The sequence below is a fragment of the Bos taurus genome, chromosome 2, assembly GCF_002263795.3.
Source record: "Bos taurus isolate L1 Dominette 01449 registration number 42190680 breed Hereford chromosome 2, ARS-UCD2.0, whole genome shotgun sequence".
In the NCBI taxonomy this organism is placed as follows: domain Eukaryota; kingdom Metazoa; phylum Chordata; class Mammalia; order Artiodactyla; family Bovidae; genus Bos; species Bos taurus.
Window position 1 is genome coordinate 91,616,706 of NC_037329.1, and position 19,675 is coordinate 91,636,380.

The 19,675-nt window shown below is 37.4% G+C and overlaps 1 protein-coding gene across 20 annotated transcripts in view; it reads left to right on the forward strand.

Moving 5' to 3' along the window:
- ABI2 (abl interactor 2) overlaps positions 1-19,675 on the forward strand; it is a 101,705-nt gene that overhangs the window by 71,722 nt on the left and 10,308 nt on the right. For 6 of the 20 annotated variants that reach the window (XM_010802184.4, XM_059875819.1, XM_010802185.4 and 3 more), the window contains 4 exons: positions 524-706; positions 4,608-4,766; positions 13,704-13,790; positions 17,395-17,568. In XM_010802184.4, the coding sequence (XP_010800486.1) occupies positions 524-706; positions 4,608-4,766; positions 13,704-13,790; positions 17,395-17,568 (603 nt within the window). 20 annotated transcript variants of the gene reach the window in all.

Sequence of the window (19,675 nt, forward strand, 5' to 3'; positions counted from 1 at the left end):
CTGACACACAAGACATAAGGATGGAAAATTACATATTTAATTTACTTATAATAACAAAGAGATAACATCTTTTAAAAAAATCATGAAAAAGAGGTTTGTATTTCTCTCAATTCTTTTTACCTGGTAAGATATTTATGTCTGAAATCTTTATTTTCTGGTTTGTATGATTCAGAAGGGAATACTATTGTTTTCTACTGTGTTATGTTTAGCTTTGTATACTATTTACAGAATGTTATGTTAAAAGCAACAACATAAAGGGGGCTTTTCTTCCAGTGTGTTGGCTATCAGGTAAAAAGGAATGCTTTTAAAAGTCTGGACGTTATCCTTAGCATCTTGAATTACTTGCTGTAAACCTCATAATCCTTTAACATAAGCTTCATTCTTTTTTTTTTTTAACACTCTCTTCTATTCTTTGGCGTTGATCAGCACTGAGTATCTAACACTGAGTTCTCCGGTGCCTGTTCTAGTCCTGCCTGATGGAACTGCCTCACTAATGCTGCCTCTCACTCCTCTCTCCCCTCAGCCCCCGCTGGCTCTGCTGGTACTCCACCCCTTCCTGCTACTTCTGCATCTGCCCCCACCCCTCTTGTTCCTGCAACTGTCCCTTCTTCCACTGCCCCAGATGCTGCCGCTGGGGGTGCCCAGACCCTTGCTGATGGCTTCACTTCTCCAACTCCCCCTGTTGTTTCTTCCACTCCCCCTACAGGTGAGTATTGGCTTATTCCTCGCAGGCCGATTCAGTCGTCTGGCTCTGGCTCGTCTTGGAACTCTGGCTTCATGTTTTTTGTCTGTGTTTTGTATAAAAAAAAAATCTGCAGAATAATGTACTAACTAGAAAATGGCCCGTGACCGAAGAGTAGAATTTCCTGAGGAAATCAGAGTAAAGTTTCTCATTTTTCTGATGTGCTTGTGATTAGTAGTTCAGTTGTGTCTGACTTTCTTGTGTGGATTGTGTCTGACTCTCTTGCGTGGACTGTAGCCTGCCAGGCTCCTCTGTCCATGGGGTTTCCCATTCAAGAATACTGGAGTGGGCTGCCATTTCCTTCTCCAAGGGGGTCTTCCTGAAGCAGGGATTGAACCCACATCCTCCTGCATTGGCAGGTGGATTCTTTACCACTGAAGCACTTGGGAAGCCCAGTTAGTAAAGTACTTCATAGAATGTATGTGTGTGCTGCTACTGTATCTAGGTGTTTAATGTTTTAGAAGACATTTTTAAAAATTCATTTTAATTCACGCATTTTGGATGGTGTATTATGGCTTAGTTTCTGTACCAACACTTTTTAAGAAAAGCATTCTGTACTGGGGGTATTTAAACCTGACCTGTCCTTTTGCTCTACATACAGCTCTGTTAGGCCACTACAGCTAGTTAAATGTAAAAGTCCTGTTACGCTCGTACATCAGTGGAGTAAGGAATACATCTTGAAATCCGCTGTAGGCCTACAAAGTACAGATTCATCTCCACCTAGAGTCAGCATTATAATTTAATAACAGGTGCTGGTTCCTAGTCAGCACTGAGTCAATATCTGTTGTATGAGTGAACAATAAGTTTTTTTTTTTTAAAACAAAAAGCATAATTAATGCCTTAATAACAATTTATATAGTCTCTGTAATGTACTGTTTTTGAATCTCCAGATACTTTTTTCTCTTTATTAAGATCTGATTTATATACAGTGAAATTCACCCTTTCTAGTGACTTGTTAGAGTTTTGACAGATGCATGCAGTGATACAAGCACAGCTGCAGTGAAGGTGCACACCAGCCCTGACGTCCCCAGATTCCTCCACGCCCCCTTTGTACTCGGTCCTTCCATTTTACTCATTTCACTCTTTGCCCCTGGCAAGCTCTGTATCTGTTTTTTTTTTTCCCCCTCTAAAGTTTTGCCTTTGTAGTAATATCACAAATGGAAGCATACATAATGTACTCTTTTGAATCTGGCTTTTTGGCACAGTGCATTTGAGATTTATCCATTATTACATGTTTTGTTATTTCATTCCTTTTTTTATTACTTAGTAGTGTTCTGTTGAATGGATTTACCAGTTTGTTTACCCTTTTCCTCAATCCAAATTGAGGGACATTTGGGTTATTTACAGTTTTGGGTGATTATGAATAAAACTGCCAAATATATTCGCACACAGACTTTTGTGTGAGCACAGGCTTTCATTTCATTTGGGTAAATAACTTAGGGAGTAGGATTACTGGGTTGTATGGTAAATGAATGCTTAACTTGATAAAAACTGGATAGCTGTTTTCCAAAGTGACTGTATAGTTTTGCACGTCCACCAGCAGTGCGTAAGACTTCCAGTCACTCTGCATACGTGTTAGTACAGGGTACTGCCGTAAGGGCCTCCCTGGTGGCTCAGACAGTAAAGAATCTGCCTGTAGTGCAGGAGCCCTGAGTTCAGTCCCTGGGTCAGGAAGATCCCCTGAGAAGGGAATGGCTACTTACTCCAGTATTCTTGCCTGGAGAACTCCATGGACAGAAGAGCCTGGCTGGCTGTGTAATTGTCTTTACGTATATATATATATATATTTTTTTTTTCTTTTTTTAAATTCAGCCATGCTGATAGGTGTTTAATAGTTTGTCGTGTGGTTTTGATGGACATTTCCCCAGTGAATGATGATGTAGAACATCTTTTCATGTGCCCATTTGCCATCTGTTTATCTTTTTTGGCAAAATACCTGTTCAAATGTTTTTGCTTCCCCCCCACACCTTTGTAATTGGTTTGTTTGTTTTCTCATAAATTCTTATATATTCTGAATATGTCTGATTAATTTTGTGATTCGCAAATATTTTCTTCCATTTTGTGACTTACCTTTTCATTCTCTTAATGGTGTCTTTTAAAGAGCAGAAGTTCTTTATTTGGATTAAGCCCAGTCGTTGCTGTTTTTTCCTTTTGTGTATTGTGCTTTTTGATGTTGTGTTTACAAACTCTTTACATAAGGTCAAAAAGAGCTTTGTCTTATTTTCTTCTAGAAGTTTTTAGTTTTAGGTTTTTATAGTTAGGGCTGTGGTAAACTATAGTTTTGTTTTTCAACTCAAAGCAGAATAAATACCCTTGTTAATGGTTTGAATAGAATCTCTATTATGTAATGTCTTTGGATCACTGAAGGCTTATAACATGGGAAATTTTAGGCTGGATCTAACTATATAAAATTCATAATGGTGTTTTTAGAGTTTTTAACTCAGTGATTCTAGCTTTAAGATATTACAGATTGATTCCTAAAATGTCAGTGTTGTGTATCTGGTGATTCAAATGACAGAATATACCTTCTTATAGTAGTTTATTAGTTTACATGCTTTTACACTTTTACCATGGCTATGTAAACTTGACAGTGGATTATGTTTAAGCTTGACTACTCAAGATTTTTATACAACAGAATTGAGTTTTAGGTTTTGATACTGTCATATATATGAAGAGTAAATGCTGTAGCAGGTCTTGAGTGCTTTTATAACATTCTTTATATGAGTATCCATATGAATCCAAGTTTGATCAATTTTATAGCTCCTGTAGATCAGTTTTAGGCATGTAAAACCATTTGACAGTCATGGAAAAGGTGAATTGTCGGATTTTTCTCTACCACCTCTTCCCCTGCCTCCTTCCCTCATGTCTTCTTTCCTTTTCCCCATCCTTCCACCTTTCATTCCCTCACCTTTCTCTGGCCTCCTCCTCTTTCCCTCATTCTTCTCTCTCCTCCTCTCCCTTCTTCTCTTCTCTTGACCTGCTCTCTCATGGGTGCTCCAGTGCTTGATCTGTCTATACAGTAGGCCCTTAACTAATGATTTTAAGTTGGAGTGGAATCAAGATAAAATTTAAGAACTTGATTGCGTTAGACGGTTGGATGGATTAGAAAAGAGTGTCTTCTGTTTGCATTAGTTGAAGTACTCTGAGCAAAATGTAGTGAAATTGCTGATAAATATGAACAAGTTCCAGGATGATACTAAAATTAGATATATTTGATACAATTTTTGTATCTTAGCTTTTTTTCATAACTAAGTTTTCTAAACTCTAATTTTAAGACAAAATAACTTTAGAGAAGGATATTTTTGATTGAGATATGTGATTCAGAATTCTTGACTTCAGAATTATGTCACTTGACTTTTTGCTGAAATATTTTATGATTTCCTTTAAATAAATTGCTTTGCTATTTTAAATTTACTATTATTGTTATTTTGGAATAAGACTGTGTGTCAAACATATTTTCTTTTGCTTTCCTAAATGTTATTCTTACTTTTTTGAGCTTGGTTTTCGGTGTTTAATTGCTGGTGTTTGTGGAGGAAGTGAGCCATAAATTTTAATTGTGATGATTGTAAAACCCTGTCAAATTACTAATTTAATAAACTCACAATATTGATTAGTAATGTATTTAGATATAGCTTTTCCAAACTTAACTATAATTTTATTTACCTACTTTGCTGTTTTTTGCACTTTGATATACTGTCAGCTGAGCAGTAACTGTCACTTTGCATTAATATTTGTCAGATGGCAGTTAAATTAACTAAATATTTTTATTGTTTAATAATCTTGGTGAGATACAGGCATTGTGCCTAAAGTGTTTTATTGTCTGAGATAATTTTAATGACAAGTGTATGTTCTGTCTCTTTTCCAGGTCATCCTGTTCAGTTCTACAGCATGAATAGACCTGCCGCTCGCCATACACCCCCAACAATAGGGGGCTCCTTGCCCTATAGACGCCCTCCTTCCATCACTTCACAAACAAGCCTTCAGAGTCAGATGAACGGAGGACCTTTTTATAGCCAGAACCCAGGTTAGACTTTCTTTTGCAGTCTGTGGAATGTATCTAATTTAAAATTCTTCAGTTACTGAGGAAAAAACCTTTAATTGCAAATGACTAGTGTATAGTAGGTGAATAATACTATTTGTTGCATGAGTGGAAGAATGAATACAGGTTGCCGATATTGTACCTTCCAGTTCTTTTGAAAAATCAACATATGGTTTCCATATAGAGTTGTAGAACTTAACTTATCTGAATAGAATGTTTTTGAATGTGCTAGTGATTATTTGTTTTTTAAATTAATACTGTGGTGAACAGTGTTTCCTTCTTATTTAGTCAGATATCCTTGCTGTATGAATAGCAATTAATGAAATTTGAGCATACATGAGCAGAGTTTATAAGTAGCAAAAGAAAAGGAAAATATTATTGAAACTGCTTTGTGGTGGGCAGTTACACTGTCTTCTTCAGTTCTGCTACCAAACCTCTGATGGAACAACTGCGACTTGAACAGATTGATCCGGATATAACAGTCATCTTGCAGTTGCGTCATGTGTACAGAGGAACTAAAATAGCACATATTTAATACTTAACAGTCATTTGTTTTGCTTCTTCCCCAGAGAGGGTAAGAGCAAATATTATTCTCTATGACTGCTGTGGACATGCTATGTGAACTTGGTGTGTTTTTCTGGATTTTTGCCAAGAGGCCAGTAAGCCCATGTGTGATCACCTCTAGTGTTATTCCATTTTGGATAAGCCCTGAATTGTATGGAGCTAAAATCTGTGTTTTGGTGAAACCTTGTTATATCCTTTGGAATCTTGCAGAACAAATTTGATCCTCCTTTTACATAAGCGGAGCTTACAGAATACTTTTTTTGTTTTTTTAACCTCATTTGATTCTTATAATCATGTGATCATTTTCATCTGTATTTTACAGGTGAGGAAACAGACTAAGATAGTAGTCAAGTTAGGATTTGAATTTAGGTCATCTGACTCTTAAGTTCCCTGTTATTTCCATTGTACTATCCTACCTACCTTAAGATTAAAAAAAATCTTTCTCTTACCCTCCCAAGGGTAGGGGGTGGGAAGGAGGGTGCCCCCTTCATAATGTAAAAAGCTGTAAACAGTTTTTCATCTGTTTCATCCTGGGAATAGTGCTTGCTAACTACTTGTTGAATGTGGAATGAATCCCTTGTTATTCAGATCCTCTCATTGTTTTGGGTCCCTTTTGTAAATTAAATTCCACATTTATAGTCTAATCAGTGCACAGAGGAGCCTGGCAGTTTACAGACCATAGGGTCACAAAGAGACACAACTGAGCTAGTGACACTTAAATAGACATGTTTTTAAAAGAAATTTTACTAGATTATTTTGAGAAATATGCATGTGTATTTTTAATGAGTCTTAAATAAGAGTAGTTGCTCTTTTTATAATGTTTGACCAAATTAAAACCTATAATTAAAATTTAATTAATTTAAAATTCTTTGGGTTATTTTGTCTTTTAAAATTTTGTTTTCTTGAAGTGTAGTTGATATACAGTGTCGGATTGGTTTCAGATGTATGGCAGAGTGCCTCAGTTACACAGGTGTGTGTCTCTCACTGCTGTCTTTGATCAGACTTAATGATTTGGGGTGTGCCATTCTTTTTAACTCATTTTGAACTCCGTTTTGGCAGATACGCCTGTCTTTTCTTACGTTCTACTTTTAAATCGTGTTCCAAACCCATATTTGTACAGATGCTATTTTGTACCTAAATGCATATTTCATTTTTAAATCATTTAAATTTTTCATACGCCTGTTTCATAGTTCTGCTAAAGATAAGCTGTCTCCCTGACCCTTTTGGAAGTCTAGACAGTTATTGCTTATGGTGTTTATGCCCTTCTTTACCCTTACATAGCGTTTTAAAAGAATGGTGTCAATCCAGAATGGGCTGATTCCATAATGGAACTGGGAGATGCTTCATTATTACAGCTTGGGACCAAGTATACATGATATTCAGAAAGTATATATAGGGGTATTTCATGCTATGTAAATGTACATACCAATATACTGGTCCCATCAGAACCCTCTTGGTGGAATTTATTTGAAGCTTATTTAAGTATGTGTTTAAATGTATTTTAAATATGTATTTTAACACTTCTTTGTAAATCTGATTTTGCATATATTTTGAAAGTATATGTTAAAGTAGAAAAATAACTGACTCTAAGGAATGAGTGTTAATGAAAGTATTTTTCACACTCATGGGAAATATAGTGAATTGAGATTTTTGAGCCTTCAGCATAATGTGTGAGGCAATTTAGTTAGTTTTTATGCACTTCTCTTGATAAATTCTGCCTTTCTTCTCCAGGGATTTGGTATTTGTTTAAAGGGGATGACTACAACTTTGTTAGTTGAATAGTTAGTGCTTTTTTCTAAACTAAAAAAGTTTTTAATTAAATTATGTTCTTTGAAACCCTTTTTGCAAGACTTAATGCTTTGTAAGCCAGTATTCTGAGGCTGTGAGATGCACTTTCATTTTATCTGCTTTAGGTGATTATGTAAGTCTCATATTATTCCCACTTGTCTTAAAATGGTCCTTGTTTTTTATATTTAGAATGAGAAAATTTGTTGTGTTTTCTCAAGTAGCTAATTACCTGCTTTAACAAAATGATCCCAGGTTTGTGTTTTATGAGCATATTTTTTGCAGCTGGAGGCTTGACATGGCTTTGTGCCTCTGAGGAAGTGAGCTGACAGGCAAGGATTCCTGTGAATGTAAATTCAGTGAGGTTTTCTGTGCAACGTTAAGTCTAACAGCACTGCTACTATATTTGGTTTGAGTTTGAAATGGCATTGTAACACAGGAATGAAAACATGGAACCCCTGATATGCAGTACCAAGTTCTCAAAGCACAGTAATTGTTTTCTAATGGGATTATTTCAGAAACAAGTTAATGAAAGGAACACTTTAATCAGGACATAACTGAATCCTATGTGGTTCTTATTGTTTCTTAATCTAATCCAGCCAAAGAAAAAAGAGTATTAGTTTATCATTCATCTTGTCATCATCAAGCAAGGCATTGAAACAACTAGGGTTAATCACAAGTTTTACCAGTTTTTGCCTTCAATATAAATATGAAGCACTTTGGTGGTAAAGAAGAATATATGTGTATATTTGTACTTGTACATCTGTGTTCGTTAACCTACTTTGGTAAGTGCCTTAGTTTGGGCTGCTATAACAAAGTACCATAGGCTGGATAGCTTATAAACTGTAGAGATTTATTGCTTACAGTTCTGAGGCCGAAAGCCAGAGATCAGTGTGCCAGCGTGGCTGGGTCCGGTGAGACCCCTCTTCAGGTTGGAGGCTGCCGTCGTGTATCCTTGTTGGTGTTTAGTTGCAGAGTCACAGGTGATTCTTCTGCAGCCCCATGGCCTATAGGCTGCCAGGCTCCTCTGTCCATGGCATTTTCCAGGCAGTACTGGAGTAGGTTACCATTTCCTTCTCCAGGGGGCCTGACCCATGTCTCCTGCACTGGGAGGCAGATTCTTTACTCCCGAGCCACCCTAGGAAACCTATCGTATCCTTACATGGCAGAAAAAGAGAGCGAGCTCTCTGGGGGTTTTGTTTTTGTTTGTTTTGGCAATGCCTTTTAACAAATTTTTTAAATATAATTTTTGGGCCTATCTTTCACCCAGTGTTTATACCCCCCACTCCCCAGATTGTACCCGCTCCTGATAGCCACTAGTTTGTCCTCTGTATCTATGAATCTGCTTCTTTTCTGCGATATCCACTAATTTGTTGTATTTTTAGATTCCACATGCAAGTGATATCATACAGTATTTGTCTTTCTCTGACTTACTTCGCTTTAGTACAATGCCCTCTAAGTCCATCCATGTTGCTGCAAATGCCAAAATTTTGTTCCTTTTTGTGACTGAGTAGATCCCATTGTGTGGAACACCTCCCAAAAGTCCCACATCCTTATACCATCACGTTGGAGGTTAGGATTTCTTATGAATGTTGGGGAGATACAGTCAGTCCTTAACAATGGGAAATCAGTAATGTGGTGTTTTAAGTACTAAGGACTGGGAAAAGAGATCTTACATTTTACCATTCATATTATAACAAAGACTAAAAAAATCTAATCCATGAAGTGGAATGTTGGCTCCAAGCAACGTGACTGTGTATAATTATGTGAGAAAGGAATTTCTGAATGAGTATGGTGTTTTATACAGGGAAGATGTCAGGCTTCCCTGAATATTATTATAAATAATTAAAAAGAAACATTTGAGAAAGCAATGTTGGGTTGGTGATATTGTAAAAGAAAAGCCTTAACACATATTCTCTAAATGATAATTAACTTATAGCATAAGTTATATAAATCTATAAATATAAATTTATAATAAAAAAAATTTATAAATTATAAATCTATAAATCTCCAGAAAAATACAGCTATGGGAGGAGGGATTAGCAAAGTATAAATAAAGAGCCGCATCCAGAAGCTATTTTTGAATCCTCATTTTCGGCAGTCTTTAGTGTCTGTTAGTGAATGCTTGCTCTAGGGAGAACAAAAAAGCAAGGAAAAAACTGAAAAATGTAAGTATATTATCAGACGAATCAGTAAACCAAATAGACCCTTTTCATCATTAAAAATACAAGCTGTGTTTTTAAATTACATGGATTAATTTGCTGCTTTTTCTTAGCATAATATCATTGTTTTCTCATTTGAAAAGGAATAACAAAAATGATAGAATGCATTTAACTCTTCTGAGACTACAGGAGTGATAATTATTTGCAATCATATTCTTTTCCATCAAAAAAGCTCTTACTGAGTATGATTAGTTAGGTTCACTTTTAAATACTCCTAAGTAATACTCCTATCCATATTTAGAAAACATTTCCCTTTTAAAATGATAACATTATCTCTGTAACTGGAATGTAAAATATTAGCAACTAAACTTGAATGGACTATCAAATGGATGGCCCCTAAGATGATCAAATGGATGGCCTCTAAAGATGATATCTTTAATGGTCTCAGTATTTAGAGTGGTTATTTTGTCTAATTTTCTTAACTTAGCTGTAAAACACACACACAAAACAATGTAATAGTCTAATTTTTCTTCAAAATTCTTTTTACCTTTTAACACACTAAGCCTCAAAGATGTTCCATGATTTTGTGACTATTAAGAATATCATGCTTAGGAATTTGTATATTTCATCAGCACAGGCTCATCCTCTAAGTTTGGTTTGCCTTACCTTTTATATCTACATGTTGCTGAGTGCACATAAGCTATAGTTTTTATAGCTGTTCTACTTAAGATCTCTCTATAAACTCCAGTGTCTTCTTGAGCCTTTCTCTTCACATTAACTTCATTGTTGTGTGATGTGAACATAATATTACAGAATCTAAGTGTGGAGATCTTTTGATGATTATAGGGAAAGGGTTGTTGTGTGAGGAATCAACCAGAGAGAATGGAAACAAATTGATAGTTGCTTTCTGCTCTTGCCTGTTCATGAGCTACTTGGCATAGAACTGAATATTGCAAACAGTTGTTCACATCAAAATCCTGCTTAAATTCACCTAAAATAGTTCATTTTCAATTCAACTTTAAGGAAGATAAATCTAGTCTAAAGTAGAATCTTCTGGTTCACAGGTTTTCTGATGAAATCTTGCTGACCAGAAAGAAAATGCTATGGTAACTAAGTTAATTTGGATCATCATGTAAAAAAGTTTGCCTCAGGCAAAAATAGAATTTGGGGCAACATTTATAAGCTCCATTTGAAACTGAATTTTTTTAACATGTCTTAGACTGGCTTTGAAAAAACCTAACTTGTTTTGTTGTAAAGTAATTCCATTTAAGGAAGATCTGGGATCAGTTTTTACCTGGGCTGCTGTTGGTGGACGTCCCTAAAAAGACCACTGTAGTTTCAGGTTTTCACTTTCAGAACTAGAAAAGAAAAGAAAAAATTCATTAAAAAAAAAAATCTGCATACAAAAAGTCTGTTCTAAGGTGTCTAATCATTCTTTTTTAGCTCAATACTAGGTTGTTTTCTTTTTTCTTTTTTTTTTTAATGGTAAAGGCTGAAGTGGGAAATTTCCTACTTTTCCGTTACAGGTGGGGTGGCATTGGTGCTAACAGACCAGAGGAGAATTTCATCTCACTTGAAATGAACATATGCGCTTTTCCTAGTGCAGTCATCCTCTGCTGCTGTTTCTCAGTTCTACCTGCTTTGTCTCTGCTACCTCTCCGCTCATTGTCTTCCTACCCCGTTTGGACACAGTATTGTGAACATACCAGCAATTGTTCTAGGCCTCTCAGAGTGGGAGACAGATACCCAACTTAAGGGTTTGCTGCCAAGAAGTATAAAAAACATATCCAAAAGGTATCTTTTAAAGAAAGTTGCCGATTTCTAGGGTTATGTGACTCTGTCCCTTGAATCTGGGGTCGTCTTCAGAGTCACATGGGCAGGTCTTGTCCGGACAGTGTGTGTACAGTGTCCCCTGCAGTTGCCCACGGCACAGCTGTTCCCTCTCCTAACTGCTACCACCTTTGCACCTCTTGATGGTTTCTACAAATTCAACCCAGACTTTCCAGTTGCCTCCTATGTTTATGCTTAAGTTACTTTCATACATCTTATTTATCATACCATTATTTCTTCCTGACTTTTCATTCCCTGTTGCTGCTAAGTCACTTCAGTCGTGTCCGACTCTGTGCAACCCCAGAGACGGCAGCCCACCAGGCTCCCCCGTCCCTGGGATCCTCCAGGCAAGAACACTGGAGTGGGTTGCCATTTCCTTCTCCAATGAATGAAAGTGAAAAGTGAAAGGGAAGTCGCTCAGTCGTGTCCGACTCTTAGCGACCCCATGGACTGCAGCCTACCAGGCTCCTCCATCCATGGGACTTTCCAGGCAAGAGTACTGGAGTGGGGTGCCATTCCAGCCTATTTCATTCCCTGTACTACTCACCAACATTAATGTGGTTAATGGCACCTCTACCTTCATAGTTAGGAAGGAAAAAAAATCTAAGAATATCTTCAGCTGTTTCCTTCATGTGGTAGCTAAATCCTTAGTTACCAAATACTCTTTTTGTCCACACTAAGTTCTTTTTCTTTCTGCTTCTATTACCTTGATTTTTGTGTGCCAGGCCCTGAGTTAGACTTCCTATATACACTTTTTTTCTTTTTAATCTTTGTAGTTACACTGTAAAGTAGGTTGCGTTATATCTTTCATTTCACATTTATGGTTTAAATTTGAAAAAGTTAACTTGCTGCTCCAATAGCAAGGAAATAGCAAATCAGGTTTCTGATGTTAGGGGACTTTATTTTTTTGGCTGCACCTTGAGGCATGTGGGATCTTGTGTGTTGCGCATGCTAAATTGCTCAGTCATGTCTGGCTCTTCGTGACCCCATGTGCTGTAGCCCACCAGGCTCCTCTGTCCATGGTATTTTCCAGGCGAGAATACTTACTAGAGTGGGTTGCCATTTCCTTTTCCAGGGGATCTTCCCAACCCAGGGATGGAACCTGGATCTCTACTGCATTGGCAGGCAGGTTCTTTCCCACTAGCGCCACCCAGGTTGTGGGATTTAGTTCCCCGATAACCTGATAACCTGTACTCTGCAGCAGAAGCTCAGCCTTCACCCCTGGACTGCCAGAGAAGACCCGCTCGGTGACTTTGAAGTCCCAAGCTGTTTCCACTAAGCACTCTTGCACCTACCATTTAAGATTCCTCCCTGTTCCATATCCACCTGTTCGTCTTTCTAGTTTTGTAGTTCTCTCTCAGGCATCTTATGCCAGCCATATGGAAATACGTATGGTTTGTAAACTGGTCATGCTGCTTTATACCTCAGAGCCTTTGCCCCTCACTTGGCTCTCAGCTTGCCTTTCTCAGCCTTGTCTGCTTGCTGAGCTCCCTTTCTTCCGGTGCCTGCTCAGAGGTTATTTCTCTGTAGCTCTCATCCCTCCCAAACCTGGCCCGCTTCCCGCCCACCGTAACACCACATCACCACCGCCATTCGACCTCCACCACCACCTGCAGGGAATTGCTGCAAGTATTGTTGGGTCGGGGCTGTTATTTTACCTTCCATTCCCAACTAGAATGTGATTTTTTTGAGCACAGTGTCTTATTTATCTTTTTAGTTTTGTTAGTCTTACCTGTGATTTGAAGCTCATAAAGGTGTTCTCTCTTTATAAGAAAATGCACATCATACTGTTTACCCAATCTGAAGGAAACCATAATTGTAGAGTTAATCTTCGGAAGTTATTTGACATGTACCTGGCTTATGTGTGTGTTTACCTATATTAAATGTTTGTTGAAGACTCACGAGTGCTAGATGCTTACCAGGTGTTTAAGAGGGAAAGACAACTTTGTGGGGAAAGGAATGATTTGAATGAGGCGAGCATTTTTCTGTAGGGTCACGGTGAAAATGTCCCTGAAATAGGTGGTATGAATTGGGACTATGAGAAACTGTAAAGATACAACCCTGACTCACAGAGAATGGCTTTGATATTGGTCTCTTAGCAGAGTGCTTGCCCCTTTGGGAAGTAAGTAAATATTTGTTTAATTACCAATTAATTTTTCCTGTTTAATGAAGTAATGAAAAGTATGAAATTAGGAGGCTGGCATGTAATGGTCTTTTTTCCCTTGTATTGATGCACATTTAAACTCGTAACTTCCAAGGTAAAATTTGGAAAACGAAACTACTCATGGTAATCTGAAGAAATTCTTTTTTTGAAAAGACATGCTATTGTATGAAAAGACAATTTGCCACTGTATCTTAGAATAGATGGGTATATATAAATGCTTCCTGTTGTAAGCTTTTAAAACTTCCCTAACGCTTTGTTTTGTGTTAATGACTTATCCCTCAAAAGAGCGCCTTAAGACTGCTTGTAAAATGCTGATCAAGTGGTTCCCCCGTGTATGTTTGTTTTATTGTGTTATCCTTTCCTTTTAATGTGACTTGCCCTTACCCCTTATCCTCCACACCTTTTTTGTTTTTGCAGTATCTCTTGCTCCTCCTCCTCCCTCCATCCTACAGGTAACTCCTCAGTTACCTTTAATGGGATTTGTGGCCAGAGTCCAAGAAAATAGTAAGTTTATGTCTTCTTTATGCTGTAGATCAGATTATAGGTGTAAAATGTCATTTATATATGATTGGCTGAATAGTCCTTCATTCACCAGTATGTCAGATATTTGATTATTATGAACAAGTCACTCACTGTATGAGCCACTAGTGTGGATGATAAAATAACGAAGATGAAATTCTCTACTTTCAAACAGCTTAAAGTCTGCTAGTGAAGATAAGACAAACGTAAAATAAGGCACGTGTAAAAAGAGAAATCACATCTAATTGAGGAGATGCTCTTAGTTACCAGGCAGCCCACCTTTTTCTCTCTGGATTGCTCAGATGCTTGGGCTGTCACTGGAGTTTTAGGGTTTTGTGGCTGGCCTGAGAATCTTTCTCCAGTCCTGTGATTCCAGGTGTAAAGATGAACCATGCCATGGCGGGTCCCAGAGAACCAAATTGTCAGTCTGTCTCCTAAGATGCCGCATAGATTGGCAGTGTATTTAAGTTGGCCTGTGGTCCGGTGCTGAGCGATGCAGGAACAGATAACTAATTTTATTGATAGGTTGAGTTTTCTTCTAGGGAAGCATTAAAATGGAAGCTCAGGAGACTGATATCTACAAAGCAGGAGACCTGTATCAGCGTTTAGTGAGGAATTGTTGTTACAGGGACCAGTGAACATAGTCTGTATGATAGGTGAGTTCTCTTCTTGTGAGCAGTCTATATAGGAGGCATGGCACAATCAAAAGGTTGCACGATGGGTGTGAAATCTGAACTAGGGGAATCACACTCATAAAAGAGATAATGTCATCAGGCTGATGTAGCCCAGTGCCTACATCTCATAACAGGGATGGCCTCACCAGTGGGGCAGAAATACTGGCATTCTGTTCCTTAAGACTCCTGCTGCTTTGGAAACGAGCATCGCCAGTGCTAGAATGGAAGCTCTATGAGAGCAGGGATTTTTGCTTGTTTTCTTCACTGGCGTTTAGAAAAGCATCTGACACGTAGCAGACACTTTTAGTTGCTTTTTTGTGTGTGTGCTTCCACAGCGAAATAAATGCCCCCTTTTTATCGATACATTTCTTTCTTGTATTTTAACTGGTTATAATCCAGTCATACTGGCCTGAGGGCTCAGTTCTCTTTCGGGTACCTTTGCATCTCTGTTTGCTAATTTCTGAAAATAGTCTGTTTTACTTCTGTTTATTGGATGGTACCCATGAGCACCTCCAATACTTCCCACAGTGTGAATACCTTTTAGGATGATCTTTTCTCATTTCTTTCCATAGTTGTATACATTTTCTCACCTACAAAATGTATACAAACAAGAAACTCTGTATATAAGGTGAGCCCTGACTGATTTTATAGACAGAGCAGGACTTAGACATTCAAATGAATGTTGTCTTCTTCAAAACATTCACCTTGGAAAGATATGTACCTATCTTTTGGAATTACCTTTATAGCTTTCAAGTACATTATTTTGAAGATACTCTCTGGTAGCAGATATTTATATTAAGTTTGATGTTTGGAAGAAGCCTGGAATTATTTGGAACCAGTTATACTGGGCTAAGTAGTATAGCTATAATCTTGTTCTTAAACCTATCTCTGGCTCCCATTGCTCTTTGGAGACAGGTCAGACTGTTATAAAGGCCCTTTCTGCTTAGTCCTCTTCAGCTTCCTCAGGCCTTTTTCTACTGAACTTTGATCAGCTCTTTTGAAGGGTTCCTACTGTCTTACCTTTGTTTCTGTTACATCTGACATGAAATATCTACCCCCACCTTGGGCCATTAACTTTTCCTCATCCTTCAGGTTCCAGGAAGCCTTTCCTGACCCACGTAAGAGATGTGGTCTATTGCTGTTTCCCATGATGACCTGAAGCACTGACTGCACTTAACTGTAAATGGAAGATTGGTTGTCCATGTCTCCATGACTTTTGCTCACTGCTGCATTCTCAGTGCTGAGCATAATAGCTGGCCATAGTAGGCTTACAGTTGATGTTTCTGAATGAATAATGAAACATGACTTTAAAGTTATTGAATTGATCTCATCTCATCATAGTGTAGCTTTTAAGATAAGAGGCATTGGAGTTCAAATTCCTGCTCTTCCACTTACTGTAGGAGTACTTACTTAATCTTGGAAAGCCAGATTCCACATCTATAAAATGAAGATTAAAAACACCATCTCCCAAGGTAAAGATTAAAGATTAAATGAATAATGTATTATGAAGTGCTGAGTAATTGGAATATTTTAACTAAAAGATAGTAGCTTATGTTAGTTTTATTACACTGACTCTGAGGCAGTTTTAAGAAAAAAGGAGCAGTGGCAGCATCTTTGAGTAATTTTCTGGTATAATTTCTCAAGGTGATTGTTTTGAAAGGCAAAGTTCTTTGGATCCTTGTTTCTGTGCATTTGTTTAATCACCTTACCTTATAAATGCAACTAGGATATATTATTGATTCTTACCATAACCACATGTAATTTGTCCATAAAGTATATGCAAAAATCATGTATCTATATTTTTTATTTACTAAAAATCCCATTAGAACTAAAATGATTATTTTTACTGAGTAAAGAAAGTTTTGAGATTCATAATGTAGACAGGTCATGAGTTCAGAGTGGCACTGCAGATTGGAAGAATACTGGAACACAACAGAGTATGATGTGGGTATGGCTGATCTTCATATTTTAAAATCCATTTGACTTAAAATCCATTTAATTCGATCCCTCAGCTTAGATAAAAGAGAGAAAATAAAGACGATTGCTCAGAGAATTTCATGGAAATAGTACTGTTATTTCATAAATAAGCATTAATACTGTTCATTAAAATTGAACCGCTGATGAATAAATGCAGCTTCATTTGGGTTATTTTGTTAAGCTAAGCTCAAATATGTACTCAGCATTTTGAAAGGCTTGAGTTCCCAGAGTTTGGAGATGATCTTTTAGACATTACTGCATTCTGATACCTGAACTATGGAAGCAAATTTCTCTAAGAACACAACTCAAATATTTTAAATCACTGGGTCATAAGTTAGTCTGAATTACTTGAAATTCTGTACATATAAAAATAAAATGAAACAGACACAAATATCTTCTCAGATGAGGTTACCCAGAGACATTTGTGATTTCCACCCCACTAATTTGCTAAAAAATGTATATATATATTTTAAGGAAATTCATTGAGAGGAATGTGGCAGATTATTAAAATTTGTTCACTGGACTCATTATAATTTGTTATAAAGGGAATATGGTTAAAATATCTAAATTACTAATATTTCTGGTAACCACGCCTCCTCGGATATAATGTAAAGCCAAACTGTATTGTACTGATCTTTCTTTGAAAGAATGGATTATGTATTAGCATAAACAGAGTCCAGAAGCTTAGTTAATGATCATCATCATTTTGGCTATTCTTTGTTCACCATCCATCAGCACTGACCCAAAGGGAGGAGGAAGTCCAACTTGGAGATTTGACACAGTGTAGTTGTGGGGACACTTCTCTTGCCTACTCATTTTTTTTTTAAAGATTATTATTTTCAGGTCTAGGTTTATATTCCATGAACATAGGCGCTTGGATAGGAAACAGTGAGCTTTGCACAATGTGTAGTTTTGGTACCAGCTTGATACATTCTTAGTTTCAGATGCACCACCTCCACCGCCACCTGTGGAAGAGCCAGTCTTTGATGAATCCCCGCCACCGCCGCCTCCTCCAGAAGATTACGAAGAGGAAGAGGCAGCCGTGGTTGAGTATAGTGATCCTTATGCTGAAGAGGACCCACCGTGGGCCCCAAGGTCTTACCTGGAAAAGGGTAAGTTTCAGAGGAATGTCTGGAACGATGGGAAGAAACCTCTATGTACATATAGGAGCCTGTGTATTTTAATTAATTTCATTTACAAGGTTCAGTGTATTGAAGGTCACACTAGTAAAATTTCTGTGACTGATTTTTTGGTTGATGATTATATAATTTTTCCTGTTGAACGTGCTTTTTATGAATGGTTTCTGTAAGGCAAAAATTTTTAAAAGATAGGGTTTTTCTGGAATGACTAAGGAAGAGACTGATTTTTTTCAAATTGTTTTATTCCTGCTCCCATGCTTTAAAGCATTCTTTTGTGGTTTCTTATATCAGAAGTATGTCCATACAAAACCTTATTCCAGAGAATAATGGTTTCTCAGTTTCTTGTAAAGTAGTTGTTTGGCATTTCTTTGGATAAAAAGTTCTCTGAATGTATCAGCTAACCATCATATGGCAGTTTGGGGACAGAGGCTTCCAGGTGTCATCACGACTGGTCAGCTCAGGAAAAACGTGTGCTGTCTCAGAAATTTTCTGGTAAGGAAATTAAAGTCACTAGCGTAGTGGGTTTCAAAACTGACTGCACATTAGAATCACCTGGGAGCTTGGATTAACAAGTAGTGGATTTCCACTTCTGGCTGAGATGGAGCAACAGTAATCAGATTTACCCTTCCTCCTAAAAACAATTGAGAATGAATCCAGGAAAAAATATAAAAGATAATAGTTTTCAGGCATTGGATAACAAATATTGGTGGACTGTGATCCCAGAAAGAAGGAACTCAAACATGGTGTGAGCCTTTGATTGTCCTAACTTTGCTATCTAGCAGTAGTTTCCAGGCCACGATGCAAGGAGGTGGAACCCCAATAAGCCTGGACGTCTCACTGAGGAGAGAAGAGAGAGATCAGAGTTTGGGGAGGCCACGGAGTATAGGTAACTACACAAAGACAAAGGACAGAGCTCGGGGATAGCTGCAGGGGAGTCTCCTCGAATCCTTTGACAGAGTACCGATCTGTACATGTATGTGAAGAAACTACCTAAGATCGGAGAAAGAGCAATCAGAAAGGAATAGGCAGAAGAAGTCTTGGAAATAACGGGCCTGGGAACAGTTCATGCTCCCAAACCAGCAAGAGTAGAAAGACCTTGTAATACACAAGGCATTGAGAAGAGGCCTCAAAATTGTGTCCCCTGATTTGTGGGGTCAAATTAGCACTAGACTGTCTAGGTTGCCCTACTGCCCTAACAAAAGTTTAAATGCAAACTTTGAAAAGATCCAACCTGATTTCAAGTAACTTAACTGAGCTCCAGGACAAAACCCAGCGCTGTTGAAAGGACTTAACAAACCAGTGCACCAGACAGTAAGATTCATAGTGACCAGCATCCAGTCAAGAATTACAAGACATGTAAAAAGACAGGAAATAGAACTCATACGTAAAAGGAAAGCCAGCCAACAGGGAAGACCTAGAAGTGACAAGATGTTAGAATTACCAGACATGGGTATAGTTTATAAATACCACATATATCCAAAAAGGAAAAGAAAACAACATGAGAGAAAAGTAGAATATATATATATATTTTTTTTTAAAAGAAAGAGAAACCCATATAGAATTTCTGGAGATGAAATATACTATATCTGAAGTGACACTTAGAAGAAAAGGTCAGCAACCTTGACAATATGACAGTAGAAACTATCAAAACAAGGCACAGAGAAAAAAAACCCAGCAACAGACACATGAAACAATATCAAATAATATTTATTCACAGAAGATATTATCTTTTATGTAGAAAATCCTAAGGAAGGAATCTACAAAAAAGCTCATAGAACTAAAAAGTGAACTTAGCAAGATGGCAGACTACAAAGTCGATTTGCAAAATTAGTTGCATTTTTATATACTAGCAACAAACAGATAGAAATTTACAAAATAATACCTTCTGTAATAACATAAAAAATATGAAATACTGAGGGATAAATTTGGTAAAATATATGCAAGACCTGTATGATGAAAACTATAAAACTGAAGATAAATAAAAGCCTTAAATTGAAATAAAGGTTCTTTAACCATTATTGTGAAGAGACTGTTTTGCCAAATTAATGTATAAAGTGAATGCAACCCCAGTAAAAATTCT